Genomic DNA, 24,634 nt, shown 5'->3' with positions numbered 1-24,634 from the left:
GAGACTTTAGATCCCAATGGATGGCTGACTGACTGGCCAGGTGTCCACACTCCCAAGATGCCTAGGACCCGGGTCCCAAGGGCAGCCCCCCAAGACCCAGCAGCTGCCCTCAGCACTCCAGGGGAGGGGGCTTCCTGGTCCCTGGAGACAGGTTGTCCACGCCCCCCAGGCTGAGCCCCAGCACACCAAGGCTCGGGTGGGGGAAGCCCTGGATGGGCCGTGTGGAGGCAGGTAAGACACTGGGCGTCCTTTGTGTGTGTGTGGTGGGAGGGGGTGGTGAGGAGGGGTGCGGCACTCACAGGAGCTGGAGCCTCTGCACGGCACTCATCCGGCTCAGCTCGGCGGGCCGGGGCCTGCTGGCTACCCTGCTGGGGACACAGAGAAAGAGGTCAGCATGGCCCACGAGTCTCAACTGGAGGCCACAGTCCACATAGGGCTCTCCGCTGGCCTGGAAGGCTACAGGTGCCCCATGGCAGAAGGGACCTGGCAGAGCGGTAACCTAGAAAACCTGTGAGTCCTGAGACAATACCCAACTCTGGCCTCCAGACCAGAAGCCCTCATTTGTTATTCATGTTACCTCTTTTCCCTGGTCTCAGCTGCTCTGGGGGTACTCCATCCCGACTCCCTCCTGCTTCAGACCCCCAGGACAGCCCCCTTCCGGCCCAGTGTCAGCCCCAAGACACTGTGGCCCTGTTCCTTTCACCACTGACCCCTCTCTCTGTGTCCACCCAGGAGCAGGTCCCCTGTCCACCACTGAGCTCCCTGGAGGCCCCACCCTTGCCAATCCAGTGGGCCTGGGTCTCCCTTCCCCCAGCCGCACCCCCCACCCAGGAGGTGGCGCCTCCGTGCTGGGAGGTCAGGAGGCCTGGGGACCTCAGGCCCTGAATCTTCATCCCCATCCAATTCAGGTAAGAAGGCCTCCCACAGCCTCTTCCTCCTCTGACAGTCAAGGGCCCCAAGGTGCAAGCACACCCCTGGGAGTCCCCTCAGGGCCCAGGGACAGCCTGGCGTGACAAAGAGAGGCAGGATCCTCACCCAAGCCTCAGGATACATCCAGGGCCTAGCAGGCCGCTCATGGGAATGGCACGCCCCTCCCTGCTGGGGTTTTCCACTGTGGACAAAGGCAGGCAGGGTGGATTCCCGGAGGCTGCGGGGGCACAGGGAACTGACCTACCCCGTGCTCACTCCAACGGCCCAGTATGGGGACATTCACACCAGACACCAGCCCAGGTCCTGCCCCTCCCCGCCCCCGGCTCACCCAGCACCCGGGTGTAGCTCTGGCTGCAGGGCCGAGCGCACTGAGAGTGGACAGAGTGGATAGAGACCTTCCTGCCAAAACTGATGCAGCTGCCCACTCCCAAGAACCACGGAGCTGGAAGAGGACCCTGGCCCTGCCAGCACTGGGGGCTGCAGCTCTGGGTGCCAAATGCCCTGGGTGACCCTTGGGGAAGTTGCTCCAGCAAAAGTCTTGTTTTCCCGACTGCAAGACAGGCCAGTGCTGTCCTGACAGGCTCCCTTCGGCTGGTACCCAGTCCCTGGGGATGCTAGTGGGCCCAGGTGGCTCCCAGCTTCAGGGCTCTTATGCTACCCCGTCCCTCCCCCTCTGATGTGAACAAGCCCTTGTGGCACCCACCCCAAGGGGACTGGGGCCCAAAACCAAATGGGACTCTCATCTCAATCCACAGCACTGGTGGGTGATCCCCTGAGGCCCCAGGGTCCAGAAAGCCCAGTTGGTGACAGGCACCAGCTCCCAGGGTCAGGTGCCCCCTTATCAGGACCCCCACCCTCATCATCTACAACCTTTGGACCTTGCAGGAACCACTTTCTCCGGACTTGACCCTTTTCCCTGGTGAGCGCAGCCCACTGGCAGAGCACCACCTGCTCTGGTCTTGGGCCCCTCAGGCTCTCCAGGGGCCTGGGGGCCAAGTCAGTGCTGGGCAGTACCACCTGTCAGGGGGAACACCCAACAGCCCACTGGGCCTGCACAGAACCTCAGGCTCTCCCCACACCACCCAGATTTGGGATGAACCTGGGGCAGCCCAGGGCCTCCGCTGGGGTATCCCAGCAGGTGACCGGGCCCAGGCAAGGCACTTGGAGTCTGGGTTCCCGAACGCAAAGCTGCCCCACAACACATCCTGCCCAACTCTGATGCCGGGGGGAGGGTGGGCATACCCGAAGTCACTGCCAGCTGCACCATTCCTGTACCAGGCTCCGGAAGCCCTGCCCTCATGAAGCAGGAAGAGGCCAAACACCTGGCTCAGCAGACCTCTGGGGCAGACCCCCACCCTGCCAGCGGGAGGAGGGTACAGACTGGAGTGGAGGGACCAAAGCCTGCCGCCTGATGGCCCATCCCCCAGGGCCAAGTGCGGCGGGGTCCCTGCCGTCCTGGGCAAGACTGCGGTGCTGCCCCCACGGGACCCATGGCGGCGACTCTCCTGGGCTCTCCCCACATGCCTCCTCCCTCGGCTCACTCTAATCTGTATCCTTCCGCCATAATGAACTGTGACTGTGAGTGTAACAGTCTCCTGTGGGAATCGCAAAGCCTAAGAGTGGTCTTGGGGACCCCAGCCTGCTGAGAGGGGCCAGGACTCCCCAGTCATGGTCAGACATCAGCACCCAGGTCGTGGTCTCTTACACCATTTCCTGCGGAAGGGACTGGACTCCCTGGAGGAACACTGACTCTCAGACAGGAGCAGGAAATGCCTGGATGAGCCTGGAGCATCTTGTGCCCGAGGAAGGAAAGTACTCAGAAACAAAACACAACAGCCCCCGCAGATGGGAGTGTCAGGGGGGACAGCGGAGCCAGCTGAGGAGCTCTAGAGGGCCAGCGCCAGAGCCAGTTCAGCAACAGAACAGAGTCATACTGGATCACGGCCCGAAGCATAAAATAAATAAATACCCACGGGGCCAACCTGACATAAACAAGTGACAGAGAAGGAAGCCAGGAAACCAGGAGGCTCCACGTGGCTCTGCAGCGGCCCCGTCCTCAGGGCAGGGGAGTGCCCCCTCCTCAGGTGGGGGGTGGGCTCAGCGACCTCCTTCCAGAGGACGGGGGGAGGTGGGGGCAGCACAGTGGAGAGACCTGATGGACACACCTGCACTGGTGACCACGGTCAGCATCCATGTAGGTCACGTGACGGCACGCACCCAGGACAGGAGGTGCTGAGAGGGCCCTCCGCTCTGCAGTCTTCACTGAGAGGCGTCCTGAACGACGCCTGGCTCCTCCTCCAGACTGTCACGGTCGTTAAAGACAAGAAGGTCTGAGAGACTGTCCCAGCCCAGAGGCGCTGAGGGGACATGATGGCTGCATGTCACGTGGGGGCCTGGCCGGAGCCCTGGAGCAGCAGAAGGTCATCAGGGGAAACTGAGGAGTCTGAACAGACTGAGCTTTTAGCTGACTATTATTTATGAATGAAGCTGGTTCCTGACTGTGACAAATGCACGGGCTGACGTCAGACGTGAGGAGAGCTGTGTGACTCTCGGCATCACCACCAACTTCTCTATCATCAAACTCTGCTCTAGAATAACATTTACCTAGGCAGACAGCTCCTGGTGCCAAGAGGCAGCTGGGGGTGGGGGTGACAGTGGCTGGGAGAGAGCCCCCCACCTCCACCCCCGGCAGCCTCCGGGTCCTCCTCAGGCTGCAGGCGGTGTTTCTGCAGCTCTCGCCCCTCTGGGAGCAAGCACATTTTTTGGATGAGAAAACTGCAAGCAGTGTGAGGACGCTTGACCGGGTCACATTTTTGTTCAAGAACCAGGAATGGAATGTGCATTTCAGGCTCCAGCTCCATCGCCAAACCCCAGCTCCGATGGCCACTCCTCATCTGGACCCCACGCTCTGGGCACACCCATCCTGGACTGGCTAGGACTGACCACCTAACTCTGCCGCCAAGGGGCCCTGAGCCTGTCGCCCGCCACCCCAATCCTTCCTCCTCAGAGGGGTATTCGGCAGGAAAAAGAATTATTTCAAAAAGACAAAATCAAAGACAACCCAGGAAATGGTGAAGGTCCAGGACCCACGACAGGACAGGAAGGACTCCATCTCCCCACTCGTCCTGAAGCCGGGCATGCTCACACCTGGCTGGTGCAGAGCAGGACACTCTTCCGCAGCACTGGGCCCCAGGGGAGCAGGACGAGCAGCCTGGGGCAGGGGCGTGGCCGTGGGAGACCAACAGTGCCGTTCACGGGCCAGCGGGCACCCACTCCTGAGAAGGCCCAGGCCCCTGCCACATGGCTGGGCCTGAGACAAGCGTGTCCCAAGTCAAGACGGGCCTCTGCAGGATAAGTGCGCAGCCCGGCCACCCCACTGCTCGGCCTCTCCTGCGGACACAGCACTCACCGTCGGGTGGGGGGCCGCCGGCTGCCAGCCTCCAGCTCCAGCAGCTCAGGGAGGGCGTCCCTCAAGGGCTGCAGGTCCCCCACCACCACCGTGGCCCTCCGCCTCCGCTCTGCCTTGCGCTTCTGCTCCGCCAGCTTTATGGCTTCAATCTCTGAGGAAGGTGGACACAGCGTCAGCGAGAGAGGGCCCAGAAGTGCTCGGCCGTGGACTTCAGCAGCAGGGGGTCCCGGCTCCCAGCCTGCAGAGCCAGAGCTTGGCTGGGAACCCAGGGTGGGAGGGGGTAGAGGGGTGCAGCCCAAGCGATTTGCTCCCCTTAATCCTGGAGACAGCCGTGGAATCACAAGCCTGGGGAGACGGGCTGCAGGCAGATGAGCTGCCCTTGAGAAGCCCAGGGCCCTGAGGCCTGGAGGAGGGGGTGAGTGGAGGGGTGGGCAGACAGAGGGGCCTGCAGAGTCAGAGCAGCTGGTCCCCTCCCCTCTGCCCCCCAGTCGGCTTCTTGGGGATGCACCCAGAAAAGAGAAGTGGTCCCCATGGGAGGCGGTGACAGAGTGAAGGGTCCCCAACACCGGCCAGGTGCAAAGCAGGAGGGGCAGGGGCACTGGGCAGAGAGACAGGGTGACAGGGCCCAGGTCTGGGCTGCCAGGTGGAGGGCAGGGCCGTGGGTGAGCCACTGGGTTAGGCCACCGCTGGCCGGCAAGGCTGTGGCCACCACACAGAGAAGGGCCTCGAGATCTGAATTTCATTTTATAAGTGGTGTGTATTTTGAAACTGTTAATAAAATAAGCTCTCAAGCGCGCTGTATCCACAGTGTGGTGTGTGGACCTGCCAGCTCACTAGTCTGTGTGCAGACCTTGCTCCAGGAGACTGCCTGAATCTGTGATAAGTGATTTGTTAGTTGTTCTGCATTAGATCCCCTTAAAAAAAAAAAAAAAAAGCTCTGCTTCTAAAAAGCTGGGAAATGAGGCTGTGATGGATCTGGGACGGCTGGACCAGAGCAGAGACGCTCCCCACCTCCCTACTGTGCGAGTTTTACTGGGCTATAAATAACCAGCTGCAGACTCTGAATCTCCTCTAAAAAGAGAGCTGGAAGCACCTTCCTGATGAGCGGTCGGTGGACTCAGTGCAGCCAAGGGGCCAGAAGAAGCCAGTAGAGAGGTGACAGTCAGCAGCCCAGGTGGGCCGACAGGAGCTCCCAAGGGGATGTGGGTCTGTGGCCACCCAGCTGCCCATCAGGGCAGGTGCGAGAGGTGATGGAGGTGGGCATGGTGCCTGGGGGAGTGGTGATAACACCAGACACAGGGCAGGCCAGGGGAATGGGGGCTGGACACACTCAGGACAGCCCACCCCGAGTGCAGGAGGTGTGTGTGAAATGTGAGGGGTGCGTGCTGACGCTCACAGGCATCTCCAGAAGAGAATAATTTCCAGAAACTGACTACTTGGGAAGCCTGGCAGGAGCAGCTCCTCCCAGCTCGCAGTCACCCCCAAAAGCCCAGAGAAGCCCAGCAAGGGAGAGCCAGACAAGCCCAGCAGGACACACCTGCCCCAGCCACAAGGAGGCTGCCGGAGTCCAGGGGCCTGCACCTCACTCCAGAGAGCTGGGCTCTGGGATAAAGACCACCCTCCTCCGGGTCCTTGGGCCCTGGCCCAGGCCACCCCTCAGTGTTGGGACACCAGGATTTAAAGGCAACGATCTAGGGCTCTCCATGCTGCCAGGGCAATTTACTCAGCTCATCAAGCTGGGGCCTCTTCCCTGGGAGCCCAGCACCCAGGTGGAGTGGGGGGTCGGGGGGTCAGGCAGGGGAAGGGACAGGTAGCTCCCTTCCTGGCTGGCAGGCCCAGCACCAAAGCTGCAGGGGACCAAAGACAGCAGGACAGGCCTGGCTCCTAGCAGGACACAGGACACCTGTCTGCCTACAGAGGAGCAGGCAAATCAGCGTTTTAGGTTAGTAACATTGGGGTCCACCCAGGACACATCTGAGGTGCGCAAGGACGGCACAACACAAGCACACGTGCCAGTGGGCCACTGCAGTGGCTGCTTCAAAGGGAAAGGCCAGGGTTACCACAAGAAGTGCCCACAGAACCTGACAGAATTCACTGTCCACTTAGGATAAGGATCACAGTGAGACCAAGAACAGGAAGAACTTCCCCAATCAGAGACCATCTATCAGAAACCACATCTCACATACATGAGACAGTCTCTGGTGAAGCAGGCCACAGAAGGGACGGTGCAGACCCACGCGGACCCCGCCGAGCCCAGGTGAGGGCGACTCCGAGCCCGGGGCAGGTGACGCGAGCATGCAGCTCCTCCCCGCCGCCTCAAGCCTGCCGCCGCGCCAACAGGGCCTGCAGTCCACGCAGTGCCCAGAGGTCAGGCACAGCTCCCTGGAGGGCCCATTCACCCTGGTGCCCCCTGCTTCCCTGCCCGCATCTGCTCACCCATAACAAACAGAGCTCGAGCGAGCACCACCAGCTTTATGCCCAACGTGGTCTGTGGTTGCTGACCCTGAGCAAAGCAGGTTCACAGGACAGTGACCACGGGCCCCTGGCCCCCAGAGACCAGAAACAATCCTCACCCACTCCAGCCGCTGCAGGAGGAAGAGAAGACATAACACAGAGACTGGAAAGAGAGGTAAAACTGTCTCTATCTTAAGTACTGTAGCATGATCGTTTATGAAAAACATTCTACCAGATCTATAGGATAATTACCAGAACACACAATTTTAACAAGATCAGAGGGTATAGAGTTAGTAATAATTAATAAATGATAATATAATAATACATAGTAAAAACTGGAAAATGAAACTTTCGTGAATTCCATTTATAATAGCTTCAAAAACTATTAGCAATAAGCTAATAAAGAGCTGGCAATAAGCTTATCAAAAAAAAATCTAAGACTTCTACTCTGAAAATCACACAACGGGGATGACAGAAATTGAGAAAAATTTAAATGAAAGGAGATGTACAAACTAGGTTTCAAAGAAGCAGAGGAACCAGAGATCAAATTGCCAACATTCGTTGGATTATGGAGAAACCAAGGGAGTTTCATAAAAAATCTACTTCTGCTTCACTGACTAAGCTAAAGCCTTTGACTGTGTGGATCACAGCAAACTATGGAAAATTCTTAGAGACTGGAATATCAGACCACCTCACCTGTCTCCTGGGAAGCCTGTATATGGCTCAAGAATCAACAGTACAAGCAGACAGGGAACAACTGACTGCTTCAAAATTGGGAAAGGAGTATGACAATGATGTACATTGTCACCTTGCTTATTTAACTTAAATGCAGAGTACACCACACGAAATGATGGAAGAATCATAAGCTGGAGTCAAGATTTCCAGAAGAAATATCAACAACTCAGATTTGCATATGACACTAACCTAAGGGCAGAAGTGAAGAAGAGCTAAAAAGGCTCAAGAGGCCTTGATGAAGGTGAAAGAGGAGGGTGAAAAAGCTGGCTTAAAAGTAAACATACAAAAAACTAAGATCATCGCATCCGGTCCCATCACTTCACGACAAACATATGGGGGAAAAAAGAAAACAGTGGCAGATTTTACTTTCTTGGGCTCCAAAATCACTGTGGATGGTGACAGCAGCCATGAAATTAAAAGACATTTACTCCTCAGAAAGAAAGCTATGACAAACCTAGACTGCATGTTAAAAAGCAAAGACATTACTTTGCTAACAAAGGTCCACCTAGTCAAAGCTATGGTTTTTCCACTAGTCGTGTATGGATGGGAGAGTTGGTTGACAAAGAAAGCTAAATGTCGAAGAATTGATGCTTTTGAACTGTGGTGTTGGAGAAGACTCTTGAGAGTCCCTTGGACAGCAAGATCCAACCAGTCCATCCTAAAGGAGATCAGTCCTGAATATTCACTGGAAGGACTGAAGCTGAAGCTGAAGCTCCAGTACTTTGGAAACCTGATGCAAAGAGCTGACTCACTGAAAAAGACCCTGATGCTGGAAAAGATTGAAGGCAAGAGAAGGAGGGAATGACAGAGGATGAGATGTCTGAATGGCATCACCAACTTAATGGACATAAGTCAGAGCAAACTTTGGGAGACAGTGAAGGGCAGAGGAGCCTGGCATGTTGCAGTCCATGGGGTCAAAAACAGTTGGACATAACTTAGTGACTGAACAACAACAAAAGATTAAAGGAGAAATTACAGTGTTCATGGATGAAGACCGAGCATCGTTAAAATGGCACTTCTCCTGAACTCATGTATGAAGCCATACATGATCTATAGGTCACTGCTACACCAGGTGGTGGTGGTGGCTTTTAAGAAGTTGACAAGCCTGTGATCAGAGTCACATGGAAATGCTAAGAACCTGGACCACCCAAAGCGGTCTTGAAACAGAGAGACAGACATAGGACTTCCCTTGTCCAACCCCAGGACCTGCTTCACAGCTGCAGCTTCAACAGCCTGGAACTGAGGAGGGTCAACAGGTAGAACCATGGTGAGAGGCGTCAGCTTTCCAGACATCAGCATGACTGCACAAGGAGACAGTCTTTATGACAAACACTGATGAAACTGAAGGAAAGAAAACCCTGAACCAGTGCTTTACATCACAGACAAACGCTAAATCACGATGGATCAGAAATCTAAATAAAACCATGATGTTTTCAGAAGGGTAGATTTATCCTCCTGTCTTGGGACTGGGCAGTTTCCTTAAACAAGGTGCGTGCACGCGTGCACACACATATGCATGTGCACACACACTAAACATGCAAAGGAAAAAGACAAAATCAGTGTCCTCAAAATTAAACTTCGGTTCAGCAAAAACAAACAAAACAAAAAAAAAACTGTTGAGAAAATAAACAGGCAAGTTACAGTCTGGGAGAAAATTATTTGCAAAACACATCTGAGGAGACTGACCTCCAGGACAGAGGATTCCTTGATAATAAAGGAATATTATTGGAGCTTGATAATAAAGAGCCCTCAGGAGCCTCAGGAAACAAGCCCTGGGCGTCAGGACGCCCCAGTGGGCAACAGCAGATGAAACGCCCATTCACCACAATGACAGGCACCTCGCACTCAGCAGAACGGCCAGGACTGCAGGACAGGCGTGCCGGCACAGCTGCAGAGCAACCCCAGCTCCCCCATGCTGCTGGGGGCGCAAATGCACAACCACAGGAGAGAAACGTCTGGGAGCTGCTTAGAAAACTAAACATACACCTGCCCTATGACCCGGCATTCCATTCCAAGTGTTTACCCAAGAGAAATGAAAACATATGTCTACAAAAAGACTTGTGAAGAATGTTCATCACAGCCTATTCACAGCAGCTAAAAAGAGAAAAGACACCAGGTGTCCATCCACAGGAAAGTGGATACCAAACAGCGTGTCCACATAAGGAAACACTTCTCAGCAACACACAGGCCCAGACTACAACTCCACTGGGCACAGACAAGCCCGACGCCAAGCTGAGCAGGAGAACCCAGACACACACAGATTGCCCTTACCCAACGTCCAGAGCAGGGAAGCCTGAATTCAACCTGAAAAAGACCAGACAGTGGCTGCCTCTGGGGGTGGGGCCCGGGAAGGGCGATGGGGATGGTCCACGTCCTGAGAGGACTCTGGCTGTGTGTGGGTGCACACACTGGCCCCAAGTCACCACACAGCACACTGAAGGTCCAGGTCACCACATGTAAATGTCACCTCAAAATAAAAACTAAAAAGAACCATGAACAAATACTGAACTCTAGCAGAGTTACTAGGGAGAAAGTGTGCTCAATCTGTAATGCACTTTGGAACATGCAGCTAAAACAAGGGTTGGTGGCTGGACCAGACAGATGGGATGGACAGACAGACAGCTGTGATAAAGAAGTGAAGAAGCACTCATGGTAAAGTCTGGATGGTGGGCATATGGGCGTCCACTGTAAAATTCTTCCTACTTTTCTGTACACAACTTTTCATAATAAAGTACTCAGTGGAAGAAACTCGGGAGCTATAGCTAAAGCTATAGTCAGAGGCTAACATTTAGCCTTTCATTCAAAAATAAATGACTAAGTCACTAAAACAAACCTAGAGAAACCAAGAACAGGGTATTAAAACAACAGAAACTAACAATTTATAAAACAAAAGAGTAGATGACAACTAAAGACAGGCATTCTTGGAACAGATAAGACAAAATCAATCAGAAGAGAGAGAAGGGGATACAAATAAAGGATGATAAAGAGGTTAAATAAAGAGAAACCAGCAACTCTGCCAATAAAGGCTGAGATCTGATTAGATGGCTTTATGGGAAAATGAGTGAGTGACCAAGATTAGCTCAAGTAGTTAAAAAAAGACCAACCATCACAGAAGAAAACTTAAACGTCATCAGAGAACTGTAGCCCAAAATGTTCAGGGGCCCAGTGGTCCTGGCCTATTAACTTTTCAAATCCATCTTACAAAGAATATTTTGCACAACCCCATGCTACAGACTGTGGAAAAGAAAATGCATGAATAGACATTTCCTTAAGACACATCCAAAAACTGAAAGGAAACTTAAAATTAACAATTATGGAAGAAACTGATACATTTCTCTAAAAATCTTTAATTTATTAAACATATAATTTCTTTAAAACCTTCAAGAAAAAAAATAATGCTGGTCATACTTTAACTGTGTGAGAACATAATAAAACATTTCAAAGTAGTTTTAAAAGTCAGCAAAATCACACTAAAAAGATAACTGTAAGAAAAAAATCTACAGAACAATGTTCACAAGAAAACCTTCAGAAAAACACCAGCAAATATTCAGCATCATGAAAAATAAGTATACTTCCCAAAATTATTAAGAAACCCACCCTGATAGGCAGGCGAAGGCACCCCAATAGGAGGGCGAAGGCCAGGGTCCCTGACCCCACCAGTGGGTGAGCAGCAGCTTCTGCCAGGGGCCCTGAGAGTCGCACACCCAGGGGAGGGCCTGGAGGGCCACATGCAGGCCGGGAAAGGGGTGTGACAAATTTCGTGTCATAAATTACCTGACCCTCAGGCACTCCCTCTGCGACGTTTTACCCAGGAGAGGCGGTGACACTCCTGGTGGGGAGTGAGGTAAGGCCGTGCAGACCCTGGCACGGGTGACAGGGCCACCCCACCACCACGGGGCCATCTGCCTGTCATAGCGCAGGCCGCCTCCTCCAGGGCCCGGACCACCCAGAGGCTGGGTTCTGAGCCAGCCCAGGACAAGGGTCCACCGGGGATGGAACAGGACGGGACGGGACGGGGACGCTTACTCTGAAGCCACCGCTCGCGCCTCAGCTTCAGCTTCTCCTTCTTCGGCAGAATAGTCTTGGCCTCAGAACCTGCCAAGAGAACACACGTGAGAGGACAAGACCATGAGCCCAGGCTGCGCCTATGTTCAGGGCGCCCGCCACTGCGCCTGGCTGTGGCTGTGGGACACCCGGGACCCAGGGACCGCAGGCTGCCCCACGCACTGGGCCTTCACTGGTCTCCTCAGAGACAACACGCACACCAGGCGGGGTGCACTCTCCAAGATCCAATGGCCACAGATTTCCGGCAACTAAGTAGAAGCTGAGAGGAGACGTGCTTGTCAGGGTGGCCTACTGCTCAGCCAGTTCAGGGAAGCCAGGACACCCACGGGGCTCCCACCCCTTTTCCAAGTCAGAGCTCAAGCCCACAGCCTCATGTTGTGCCCCAAGCTGGCCCACTTTCCTCCCCACTCGCCCTGGCCCCTCATCCCCAGCAGGGAAGGCCGCCGGTCACCCGGGGCCGGTCAGAGGACTGCAGGTGCACAGGCAGGGAGACGGGAGAGGGGCTGCACGGTGGGGCCGAGGTGAGGACGGCCTGTCTGGGATGGGAGCTCAGTGAGGGGAGCGGTGGCAGGAGGCAGAGGGCGGCCTCACGTGGGGGCCTCAGACAACAGGACTCGTGCCGGACACCCGCCCCCAAAGGTCCAGGAAGCCACCTTTTCTGCCCCAGTCGCATAAAGATTTTGAAATCATCTCAAAGAAAAGAGTCTATGACACGTGGAGACTGATGGAATCCTAAGTCTGCAGCCTTATCAAGGGGCAAGTTGGCGGTGGGTCAAGATCACCCAGTACCACCCAGGACCCCCACCCAGTGCCCAGGACCCCTCTTCGGCAGCCAGGACCCCCCACTCACACTCAGGAAAGAGGTCCCAGCATGCCGACCCTGTGAGGCCCAGGCGCTGGGGATGCCAGGGTGACCAACACACACCTCCATGTCAGCTGCTGTGAAACATGCGCTGCAGAACCATGAGCACCTTAGTGATGCTTCAGGTGAGAGTGTCACTTGAGGTGAAAACACTAGGACAGAAGGAACGCCGATAAAGCCCAGCCCCCTCCCCGGGGAAGCACTGCTCCTTACAGAGACCTGAGCCCAGTGACTTGAACCCCACCTCAGGGCTGACCCGAAGGCACTGCCCGAAGGAGGCCCTCCCACCAGGAGGAGAAGGGCGGGGACCTGCTGCAGGGCTGGATGCTTCCTGCCCACGTCTCCCCTCTGACCACCCGCGTCCTGCTCTGTGTGCAGCAGGCCAGCGACCACCCACTTTCCTGCCCCGCGATTCTGACCCACCCTGGAGGGCCCTTGGCACCCCGGGCCTGTCCAGATGCATCCTCACACAGCCATGCCACAGCCAAATGTTCCTGCCCTTGGCACCAGCCAAGAGCCCACCCAGAGCCAGGAAGAGGCACTGGGAAATATCCGTCCTCCTCCTCCTCCCACTGGCCCAAGGGCCCAGCCCCTCCCTTGATGCCATGCAGGTAGGGTCCTCTGGGCTGGACCCTGACTGCCCTTCCCAGCTTCCCTCTGTCAGGCAGAACGGGCCTGACCAGACAAGAGCAAGATGAGCCCAGCGGCGGCCTTCCCTGCCTCCCGCTGCCAGCAGCCCCAGCGCAGCGGCCTGTGCCCTCCAACTCGCGGGTCGAGCACCCAGAACACAGGCCCTGCCAGTCAGGGTCAGGTGCCCCGGAGGTGGGGGGCTCCTCCCCTCAGGGCCTCCCCATCACAAGGAGGCAAGTGCCTGAGCAAGACCAGAAGGTGCGCAGAGCTTGCGGCCACAGAGGCCATAGCACCTCCAACAGCAGGCGACCAGCGCCACAGCCAAGACCAGGACGGTGTGGTATCCTCCAGCCCCCAGACCCACACATGCCGCTGCCCACTGAAGACCTCCAGGCCTCCCCTCCACGTCCTCTGGAGGCCAGGGGGACCGAGGGGAGAGCCAACCACCGCCCCCTCCCACCCAAAGCGGACCCCGCCCAGGGCCGGCTGCAATGGATGGCACCTTCCTCTCAGCCTGGACGCCTCCTGTTCCTGTTGCAGGGGGAGAGGAGTGAGGAGAACTGGATTCTGTCACAGCCCTGACCTCACAGCTGCAGGAAAGGTAGGGAGGTCTGACAGGGAGCTTCATCACAAGCCCCTCTGGGAGGTGCTCGGATCCTCCAAAGCCTGAAGTCAGCCTGCCCAAGCCTCTTCTCCTCCCGCAGGCAGGACAGGCCTGAGGACCAGATGCAGCGCTGCTGCCCTCTGCTGAGCACCTGCCTGGGAGTTTCAGAGGAGACCGTGGTGGCGGGTCAGCAGCGGGAGCTCACCTACAGAGAGGGAAGGTCAGGGGCAGAGCTCTGCTTGGGGCCCCGGGGAGACAAGACAGGCGCCCCCAAAACCCGGTCCCTCCACCAGGACCTCCAGGCCAGCAGGTCCACTCACCACCATCACACCCACAACCTCCTCTGCCCAAAGCCGCTGCAGACACACTACACAGCCACCTCCTCTCTCTGGCCCTTCTGCTCCTGAGTCCCTGACCAGGCCTGTCCTCCACCCGCTCACGCCTCTGCTTGAGTCCAGGGGTGGGGACTGCCCAGTCCAGGGTACAGAGGACTGGGGATGCCCAGGCACTTATCTGAGCACAGAACGTGTTTCCTGCATGGTCGCAGTGCAAGGGAATATAGAACTAGAACAGAACTGGCGGGTGGCACCCCATGTGGAGAGGACGTGGGAGCCAGAAGGGCCCCAGACCTCTATAGGCCCTCCAGTTCCCGGTCCCCACCCAGAGCTGAGTCCTGCTGGTGGTGGGCGGGGGCGGTCTGCAGGGTGAGGAGGCCCATCATCTAAGCCCAGTGCTTCCCCTAGGAGGCTGAGCCCCTGGCTAAATCAGAAGGAAAAGTGGGGGCAGTCCTAGGCCAACAGGGCTCCCAAAAGCTCCCTGTGGAAGCTGAGGGAGATGCCATCAGCAAGGCCAACCAGCCCCCCTACCCTGGGGTCCACCAGCCCCACGGCGTCCAGGTTGCAGGAGAGGGTGCACACACATCTGTAGGGGGAGGGGGCACAGCACACCTGGGGAGGGGGGCACCACCAGGCTGTGGGACCACGTGACCACAGGGCGGCGTTGCACTTGACCACGGGGGCCAGGGAGGCGGGCAGTGGAGCAGCCCCGGCCCGGGGCGAGAACGCTCTCATCCAGGTAGACAGGTACCTGCCCACGCCCCCGCCCAGGGCGAGGACGCTCTCGTCCAGGCCGACAGGTACCCTGCCCACGCCCTGGCCTGGGGCGAGGATGCGCTTGTCCAGGCCGACAGGTACCCCACCTGCACGGCCCAGCAGGTCGTGAGCAGAGCTGAGTCACCAGACACCACGTTCCCCACGACCTGTGTCTGTCCTGGCCACCGGTCCAGCTCAAACTCGGGGGGTTTGCCAGGCCCAGCACCCGAGGGAGCCAGGGCAAGGGCCAATGTGGAGGCAAGTCTGCTGCTGCAGAGGGAGCTGTGGGCATGGCGACAGACATCTACCACTGGGAACCAGGCGCCTCGGCCAGCAGAGAGGAGGCCCACTCAACAGGACATGTGGCCAGTCAGGCCCACAGCTTCGCCATCCTAAGGCCAGGCCCAGGCACCACTCCAAATATTCCACAGTTACAGACTCGTCTGAACCCCAACACGGCAAGAAGGGCCTGCTATCACTCCAACCCCCCGCGGGAGGCTCCTGAGCACACGGCCTCAGGCTGCCTGCCCACCTTCTCCACCCTCAGCACTGGGGCTCTCGAGACTCTGCCAGCCGCAGGGCCACAGGCACACAGCCCGTTGCTCTGAGCTCTGGGCCCTCTCCTCCTGTCATTCTCCTTCAGTTTTCTGTACATTATGACATCTTTTTTTAATTTAAAAAAAAAGGCTTCTCACTGGGGAGAGACTGCTTTCCAAGGGCTGGCCAGTCTTCTGCCTCCTGGGCCTGCGTGCCAGGCCCTGGGACCATAAGAGACGTCCCCCTCAGGGGCTCCTCCTCCTCCCTGACCATCCCATAGAAGAAAACACCTGCCCTTCTCTCTCCCTGCCCCTCGTGTACCCCTCTGGTTTTCAGGCCATGCCACCCAGATTTCAGTGTCCCCTCCACCTCAAAGTGACACCGCACTCCTTCTGATCAGCCATGCTCTCTGGGCAACCCACACTGTCTGTGCAGCCTTTTTGATGAGCCCTCAGACTCAGTGTGAAGGCTCAGGGTAACTGAGCTGGCTCTGAGCTCGGCCCTGTCTCCCCCCACCCCTGGGTACCGCAGCCTCATCTGCGCAGAAGACGACGCGTGTGCATCAGTCCCTCAGCAACGTGAGGCTGAAGGAGCCTGGACGAGTCCCGAGCAGGCCCACAGCTCACCTGATGGATGCAGTTAACAAACGCTCAAGATTCAGCAGCCAGCAACGCACGGTCCCGTGTCCCCTCCACTCCCTGCACACGTCAGGGACGCCAGGGGCAGCACGGCTGCTCTGCTCTCTGCTGGGTCCCCTGAGCCCCACATGGAGGTCCCACGACAGGGGGTCAGAGGCAGGCGCTGGGTTGCGGGCTGTTCCCTGCGAGACCCACCCTCTCAGGTAAGTGGGGATCCGTGCATGCTGTGCCTCTGTGGACACGGCTCACGGCGAGGGGACGTCTGTCAGCTACCGCAGGAAAACAAGCCTCCCGCTCAGCAGCCCCTCGCCCGAGCCCCGGACAGAGGTGAGATGTCCGAGTGCCACGCTGAGCACCAAGTGCCCAGCACTTGCCAACAGACAGTGAGAGAGAGAGAGACAGAGGCACGCAGGAGGGCAGGGATGGCAGCACACATCAGCTCCCTGGAGGACTAGCTCCCTCGGCATTCAAAAACCCTGGGAGAGTTTTTGCCCAAAATGATAAAGAGCTGCCCTCCACAACACATAAAAATTCTTCAGGATTAAGAAAAGCGATCAAAACTGCCCAGTACACAAACCACAGGAGAACCAGTTAACACACAAAACTGCTGGATCGTGTGGGTCACCACAGGGGCCTGAGGGGCCGCGACTCCAGACCCTTCCTGCCCTCCCGATGGCAAGTCCCCGTGCTGCCCCCTGATCCCCACCCCTGAGCATGGGAAAGTAGTCAGGCAGAAGGCAGCCAGAGCCCTGCAGGATCCAGCCCAAGAAGCAGCAGGAGGGTCTGAGGGCAAGAAGATGGTGCTGAAAACACACCGCTCTGAGCACCTGGATTACTTCGGGCTGGAGCCAACAGAGCCGGCAGGTTGCAACTCCCCTCATCTGACCCAAGCTGGGAGCTTCTGAGACGAGGACTGCCTGGGCGCCCTCCTCCAGGGAAGTTGAACGCCACAAGGATGCCAGAATCAGGACCACAGGGAGCTGCACACACAAACCTTCCCCCATGTGTTCACTGCCCACAGCATCGCTGCTCCTCACTGAGACACTCCAAGGCCCAGGTTCTCACCACGCCTCTGAGCTCCTGTCACAGAGGCTTCTCCCACGGGGTGTGACCTGCACACAGCAGTGACCTGTTTTTCTCTTGTTAATCTGTTTTCTCTTAGTCTAACCTGCAGGGTCCTAGCCAGGAATCTAGGAGGGCAGAGACAAGAAGGCTTCCCTCCCTACGGTCTCAATGTACAAAGAATAGCAAGAAGATTCGGATAAACTCTCGGTGAAATTTAAAAAAAAAATCCAAACCAAGCTGCGAACAACACAATCTCATGGGAAACACTTGACATAGGCACACCTGTGAAATAACCACAACTTACAACTCCAGCAGCAGTTCAGACTGTACATGGAAATTCAGAAAAATTATGCTGAACACCAGAAGCCCTGCCCTGGAGGCCAGAGTGCTTCAATAGGACTGAGGATGCTTCCGCTCTCAATGGCTCAGCCGTAAACACACAGCTAGCATAGGCAGCATGAAGGCTTCACCTGCTGAGAGCGGATGAGGTGTGGTTGCCCAGGGCAGGAGAGCTGCACCCTGCTCCAGGACCAGCCCAGACAGGACACCGGGATAACAGTGTCACAAAGCCCAAAATGGGGGACGTGCAGTCGGAAAGAAGATCTCTCCCCATGATACAAAAGTGAAGGAAGAGGGGTTTGGGGGCCACAGTGCACCCTTGATTCTGACTGAGGCAGTCAGGGAGACAGGAGCTCCTTCTACTTTGTTCACCTGCAATAAGGTTATTACAACCAATGTGTTCAGGTGTGCTAACAGCCTAGGTGTTTATGTCTTTAGAGCCCCAAGAAATACAGACTAAAGGATTCCTGACGGAAATACTGTTTGCCTCAAAATAGCCCCATGCTGTGTGTGCTAAAAGCAGGAGATGGGCACAGGGAATGTTTTGTACCATCTGAAGGCAGGAGACAGAAACACAGAATGTTTTATACCATCGGAAGGCAGGAGATAGGCACATAGAATGTTTAATACCATCTTTCTATTCAGCACATCTTTAAAACTTTCCACTAATAAAAAAACACCTCTTGGGCCTTCCTGGTTGTCCAGTGGCTAAGACTCCATGCCCTCAACGCAGGGTGCCTGGGTTTGATCCCTGGTCAGGGAACCAGATCCCACATGCCACAACTAACACCGCAGCAGCCAAATAAATAAATAAAAGTACATATAAAGTGCACAGGCCGACCTGAGCTGTGCTCTGGCCTGTGCCTACGAGCATGTGGAAGCTGGCTTGCACCAAAAGCTCCCCACCCCAAGGTCCACCCTGCTCACTCTCAGCTCTCACCTCTCCTGACAGAGGTGACGCTCCTTGTCTCCACATCCAGCTTCTGCACCAAGGCACTGGGTTCTATCGTGGTCCCAGCAAACACATTAGCGTTCATGCAAGCCAACTCCTGAAGAGGCAAGAGGGGAGACTTAAGGCTCGCTCTGCAGCTTCAGAGACCCCTCAGCGAGGGCCAGACCCTGACTTCTCCAGAGCAGGAGCTGGAGAGGAACCCGAGGTCACCGCCCCCCCCACCCCAGGCTCTCAGGTCACACGCTCCTTGCAGCCTCAGCTCATCCCCCACCCCCAACCCCCGCCCCTGGGCCTGGCTCCAGCCTCCAGACCACCTGAGACCAGACCCAGGCTCAGTAACAATTACAAATCACAACATTTGTAATGTTTGTAATCTCAACATTCAGGAGCCCCCGAGAGGGGACCCAGGTTTCCTCCCAAACCTCCCACCTCTTACTCTTCCTGTCATTCATGGCTGCTCCTCCACCTCCACACTCCCCCAACAATCTCTGGGCCTCTGACCACATTCATCCCACACTGAGGTCTCACAACCCTCCAGGTCACTCTGCCCGGCACACCATGCTAACCCAGACCCTGCCTCCGAGGCCTGACCTCCTCATTCAGGTCCAAGCTCAGGACAGGGGCCTTGGAAGGGGTGTCAGTAACACGGCGGCTTAGAAAAAACCTCTGAGCAGACACTGGCCAGGCACCAAGCTGCCCTGGCCTGGGGGCAGCTTCCAGGAAGCAGCATCATGGCAGGCTGGAGGCAGTGTGAGCTCAAGGCTGCACTGGCTCAGGAGTGACCAGCTGGACTTGCAAAGCCTCCAGTCCCTGCTGAAGGTGGGACTGAACTGTGAAGGCAGCCTCCCAGCCACAGAGGCGCATCCAGCGGTAAAGGGCAAAGGTTTCTATGGCCGTGGGGGCTGAAGCACAATCTGGCAGTAAGAGGCGTGCGCTGACTCAGGCTGCCAGGCTACAAGACAAAAACAGGAAAACATAATAGGCAGACAGCAGGGTGCACACTGGTGCAGAATGGACTCGGTTACACAGGAGCTGAGCCAGGCCAGGGAACAACCGAAATGACTTGCAAACAACATCAGCCCAGTCAGTGCTAACACGCACTACCGAAGACAGCCAGCTTTCAAGAACAACATGGCATGACACACGCAGAGAGACTGGAAACAAGACCTAGGCAACAGAAGCGGTGTCTGAGGGGCCGTGTTGGACTTCACCATGACCTCATCTCTGCCACAGGACTGAAAGAAAGCATGTCCGAAGAGCTAGGAAAGTATGACGACAACGTCTCATCAGAGAATACCAACAAAGAGACAGAGCCGTGACCAAACTGCTCAGACTGCCCTGAGCTTTTCAACCAAACCCTGACAGTTCACAACACCCAAAGGACAAGCAACAAGGGAAAACAAGAGAAACTGGTATTACAAAAACTAAAAACTCTGTGCTTCCAAGGGCAATTTCAAGAAAATAAAGACAACCCACTGAAGTGGAAAAAATATTTGCAAACCATATATATCTGATAAAGTTTAGTATCCAAAATATATAACTCTGACAACTCAGCAGAACGAGAAACAACACGACTTTTAAGTGAGCAAAGAACTTGAAAGGACATTTCTCCAAAGATAAACAGCTAACAAGCCCAGGAAAAGAAAAGATTCAACATTATTCTTATCCCTTAGGGAAATGCAAATCGAAAGAGTGAAATACCACCTGATATCCAGCAGGATGGGTATAATCAAAAAGACAGACAACAACAATTGCTGATGAGGATGTGGAGAAATTGGAGCCCTCACGTATTGCTGGTGGGAATGTGGGAATGTAAAATGGTGCCGCCATCATGGAAAGTAAACTGGCAATTCCTCAAAAAGCTCAGCTTAGAATTCCGTACATCCTAGCAATTCCATTCCACAAATCCACAGGAAAATTAGTACAGAGCAGTAGCATGACAGCCAAAAATTAGAAACAATCTATCCACCAACTTATGAATGGATAAACAAAATGCAGTGTGGTCTGGTTTATTCAGATAATGGGATATTTTTCAGCCATAAAAGGAATGAGAACAGAGAAATAAGTGCTACGAAAATAACACTATAAGAACAAACCTCAAAAACATGCTCAGTGAAAAAACCCTGACACAAAAGGCCACATATCGTATTAATTCCATTTATATGAAATGCCCAAAAGAAGTAAATATATAGAGACAGAAAGCAGATTCGTGGTTGCCAGAATTACTGATAGTAAGTATGGGATTTCCTTGCAGTGACAAAAACGTTCAGAAACTGGTAGTGATGGTTGCACAAATCTGTGAATATTCTTTAAAAAATGCCCAATGAATTGTACACTTTAAATGGATGAATTTTATGACATGAATTCTATCCCAATAAAGTTTTATGAAAGCCAGGGCACTGATGCCAGATCCTGGGATCACACATCAGGTCCTCCATCAGCAACTGAATGACCTTGGTAGTTCATTTTAAACTCTCAGTTCTTTCCCTGTAAAATGAGTGCTGGGACTGTTACAAAGATGCAAGGTGTCTGGCACATAGCAAATGCTTAACAAACAAGGTTGTCCTCTTCAGCATTACTGACCCAAAGTCACGGTTCCTACAAACCAAGAGGATTTGTCCACTGTCCAGGTGCTGGCCCCTTGACTACAAACACCAGTAAATGCTTCCAGGCAGCTCCAGGGTCAGCACCTGGATAAACAAAACACAGCCTAACCACACAGTGGAAGGTGATTCCACCATAAAAATGAATGAAGCATTGTTAAACATCATACAACCTGCGTGAGCGCTGAAAACACTGTGCCAAGTCCAAAAACACAAACGCAAAGGCGGAAACCTACACGACCCCATCCATGTGAAATGTACAGAACATAGGCAAAGATGAGCGGCTGTTCAGGGCCGGGAGGGATGAAGGGACCGCCGAGGCCGAGGATAGGGGGTTGGGAGGAGGGGACAGCTTCAGGGTACAGCATGATCTCTTCAGTTTGCTCTTCTCTTTTTTCCTTAACGCTGGGAATCCCCTTTCCTTTCCTTGGAGCGCAGCTACCACGTAAAGGAATATTTACCTTTTCCGCGCAGATTTCTACAAGTCGGGGTGGAAGGTTTCTGGTTCTCCATAGCAAAGCTCCAAATGCGGAGCAAGTCAACCTCTTGCTCCGAGCCTGGCGGTCCACGGAGGCCACACTTTGTGGACCGGGAAGGCTCACAGACCGTGCGGCAAAGCCCGCTGAGTGCAGTCGTGGGGCCGCAGGGACGCTTCGGGGTGGCAGGGGACCCTGAGGCCGCACAGTGTGGCGCCCGACTCTCCCGCTGCCCCCTTCCTCCACCCGCTCCCCCTCCCCACCCCTACCGCCCGCAGTATCCCCAGCTTACCTTCCCCGCGATTCCACCAATCGAGGCCTGCAGAAGGGCTACCTCCCGGGCGGGCGCTGCCTCCCCCGTGGGCCTCACGGCAACCTGGTGCACCCGGGCCCTCAGGCTCCTCACTTTCCCCATCTTCCCGGCGATGACACACAGCCGGCCGGAAGCCGCGGGGCTCAAGCCGCACACGCTGCCGGAAGCTGGTCCGTCACTCTGACTGCCCGGCGGAAACAGGAGTCGCGATTCTGCCCGCGCCGGCTGTTAGGCTTCGGAGAGGAGTAGGGCGGGGCCACAGAGGGGCGGGGCTGTGGTGCAGACGGCGGGGTCCTGGGGCGCCTGGTCCCGCCTTCGGCCCCGCCCCGCCGCCCGGGGCAGGTGTGCTTAATTAATTGCAGCCTCAGTCTGTTCTGGGGAACGACGCGTTATAACGCTGGAGGGGATCAAGTGTGTTGAAGTACAAGATTGTGTTTGCTTGAGCCTGTCAAAAATGCCGTCGGGGGAGGAAGAGAGCAGAGGACTGAGGACTGGAGGCACCTCAGAGACATCATGCCAGGACTTATAGGGGCAACTTCACAGCACGGATCTGGACTGGGGCTGGAGAGAAATGTCCCTGGAAGATGCCCCAGAAGCCAGCTCTCAGGTCCGGCACTCCCACCCTGTCTGTGATCCTGCTATCACCGCCTCCGCAGGGCCGGGGTGGGTGTCTGACCAGTGCCTGCTAGACCAGCTTCCTTTGGCTAGAACCTGTTGCCAGGCTGTGACCAAGACTAATGGAACTGCTGGGGAGGCTTCCTGGAGCGTGGAAAAGGCCGAACCCACCACCCAGTCATATCCCCACCCATCTGGTGTCACCTGCAACTTCTTTAAGGTGTGTCAGGAGACATTCTCTGGTTCTGCAGCTATGCCAGGCCTAAGGAGTGAAAGTGAAAAAGTGTTAGTCGCTCAGTCATGTCCAACGCTTTACAACTCCATGGACTGCAGCCCGCCAGGCTCCTCTGTCCATGGAATTCTCCAGGCAAGAATACTGGACTGGGTAGCCGTTCCTTCCTCCAGGGGATCTTCCTGACCCAGGGTCTGAGCCAGGGATCAAACCCAAGTCTCCCACATTGCAGGCAGATTCTTTACCATCTGAGCCACCAGGGAAGCCCTGATCTAAGGAAGACACAGAGGAATGACCGCCGGGTACACTTCGGGCCAGGGTGCATGCAGACACCACGCTCATCCAGCGGGCAGCTAGGAACCACTTCCTGGCAGCCAGTGCTGAGACACTGGGAAACGCATTCCAGGAGCAGCTCTGTTCTATGGGTCCCAGCATCACTGGACCTGATCCTTGGACCCTCTGCATCCAATCAGGCTTGTTTTTTGAGCCATCTAGGCAGGGAGGCCCGGGCTTGGCCCCTGGACTGGAGGCCTGCTCCCTTGCCTGAGCCCCAGTTGCTGGGCCCCTGGCCAGCTCCAGAGGCCTGCAAGGCAGCCTGCATTTCAGGTTTGCTTTTTGCCCTTTCTGTGAAGTCCAGGCTTTCTCAATTAAAGGAGAAGACTGTCCAACAGATGCAAAATGGATCTATTAGGAGTTTTTAATCCTGGGGCCCCTTCCCTCTCTGCCTTCATCTTCCTGGGGGACCAAGTCATATCCCAATACCCTGACACTTGCATTGCAGCCTCCACCTCTCTCTGGGTCTCCACCTGAAACTGAGGGAATCTTCAAGTGGACTTCTTGGTTCCCATCCCAACCTGCCCCACCACCCCGCAGTATATCCCCCTTCAGAAAAAATGACACTGGTACTCACATAGCCACCCAAACCCCAAACCAGGGTGCCACCTTGGCTTACATGTCACCTTGCTTGCATGCAGTCCTCCTGTCACATCCAACCCAGGAGCCCCCTTATCAACCCCTCAGGCTCCACCCCCACTGGGCTTCTGCCCTGGCCACCTCACTGGAGCCTCTTGCCCTCTCCCTCCACCCCTGGCCAGGATGGAGCCCCTTCAGCTTTACAGCAGCCCCTGCCTCCCCAGAGGGGTCGCGGCCATGGTCACCCTGGAATGCCTACCCCCGGCTTTGCCCTTCCCGGGTCGCCCCCCTCCCTCAGTAGCTCTGCCCTTCCCAGCGCTGAGCCTCAGCTCCTCTGTTCCCTCTGCCGAGGGCCTCCCAGCGGGACCTCACGGCCTTGATGGTCCCTGGACAGACCCTGCGCCTCGTGCTGACGGCGCTAGTTAATTCTTCTGTCGCGCGAGGGCGCCCACGGCCCGCGTGGGTTTCTCCGGGGAGTTGGGGCGCGGAGGGTGCAGACGCGGAGATGCTGGGGATGAGGGGATGGATGGATCCCAGCGCGGGCCCTTCCTCGGCCCCGAGCGCCTTCAGCCTCCGCAGGACGCGGTCCTCCGAGCGGGTCCGGGGGTCCCACGCAGTCGTGTAAGGATGGCTTTCGGGAAAGCCTCGGGGCAAACACCCCACAGTCCATCCTTGCCCACCCGGTCCTTCGAGGCCCGCCGCAAGGACTTCCTGATGATCGCCAGCCCCTAACTCTGCCCTCGGGTTTCCCAAACCCCACCAGGCTGCGCGTGAGAGCGGACAGCGACCTGCGAACAGCGGGGCTGCAGATGCCAGGCTCTGACCCGCTGCCCTTCTCAGCGCCCAGCTCCCTAAGGCGTGGGCGCCGCCCTGGCCAGCGACCTTGCTGGGACGTGGAGCCCGAGGGCCCAATGCATCCGGACGCTGCCTGACCAGTGCCCTGTCTCCACGCGTCTCCACGTGTCCCGTGTCAGGACGTCCGTCCTGGGTGGGCCTGCTGCACCAGCTCCCCGCGTGAATCCAGATAAGCCTCTCTTAGCCCTGCTCAGCCCCGGGATGCGTCCTCTCTGCCCCCTCCCCGGCCACACTCCTCTCCGCTCAGTCCCCGCCTGGCGCTCTCCTCCCAGAGGAGACCCGGTTCACGCGCGCCCGGGGAGGTGGCTAGTTTCGGA

At 56.2% G+C, this 24,634-nt stretch overlaps 1 protein-coding gene across 5 annotated transcripts in view; it reads right to left on the bottom strand.

Moving 5' to 3' along the window:
• The window catches only part of SLX9 (SLX9 ribosome biogenesis factor), a 46,360-nt gene extending 24,427 nt beyond the window's left edge, over positions 1–21,933 (bottom strand). For 2 of the 5 annotated variants that reach the window (XR_011487404.1, XR_011487405.1), the window contains exons 1-5: positions 21,683–21,933; positions 18,300–18,408; positions 11,555–11,623; positions 4,340–4,490; positions 300–368 (exon numbers count right to left, since the gene is read on the bottom strand). Coding sequence is in view for 2 of the 5 variants with exons in the window: in XM_020875167.2 (XP_020730826.2) it covers positions 300–368; positions 4,340–4,490; positions 11,555–11,623; positions 18,300–18,408; positions 21,683–21,805 (521 nt within the window). In the remaining 3 variants the exon portion in view is untranslated. The remainder of the gene's footprint in view (positions 1–299; positions 369–4,339; positions 4,491–11,554; positions 11,624–18,299; positions 18,409–21,682) is intronic. The other 3 variants (XR_011487406.1, XM_020875167.2, XM_070466872.1) reach the window with 3 other exon arrangements.
• Between the last annotated feature and the right edge of the window lie 2,701 nt (positions 21,934–24,634).

This window comes from Odocoileus virginianus, chromosome 4 (genome assembly GCF_023699985.2).
Source record: "Odocoileus virginianus isolate 20LAN1187 ecotype Illinois chromosome 4, Ovbor_1.2, whole genome shotgun sequence".
Taxonomy (NCBI): domain Eukaryota; kingdom Metazoa; phylum Chordata; class Mammalia; order Artiodactyla; family Cervidae; genus Odocoileus; species Odocoileus virginianus.
This window is presented reverse-complemented; position numbering and strand designations above follow the sequence as displayed.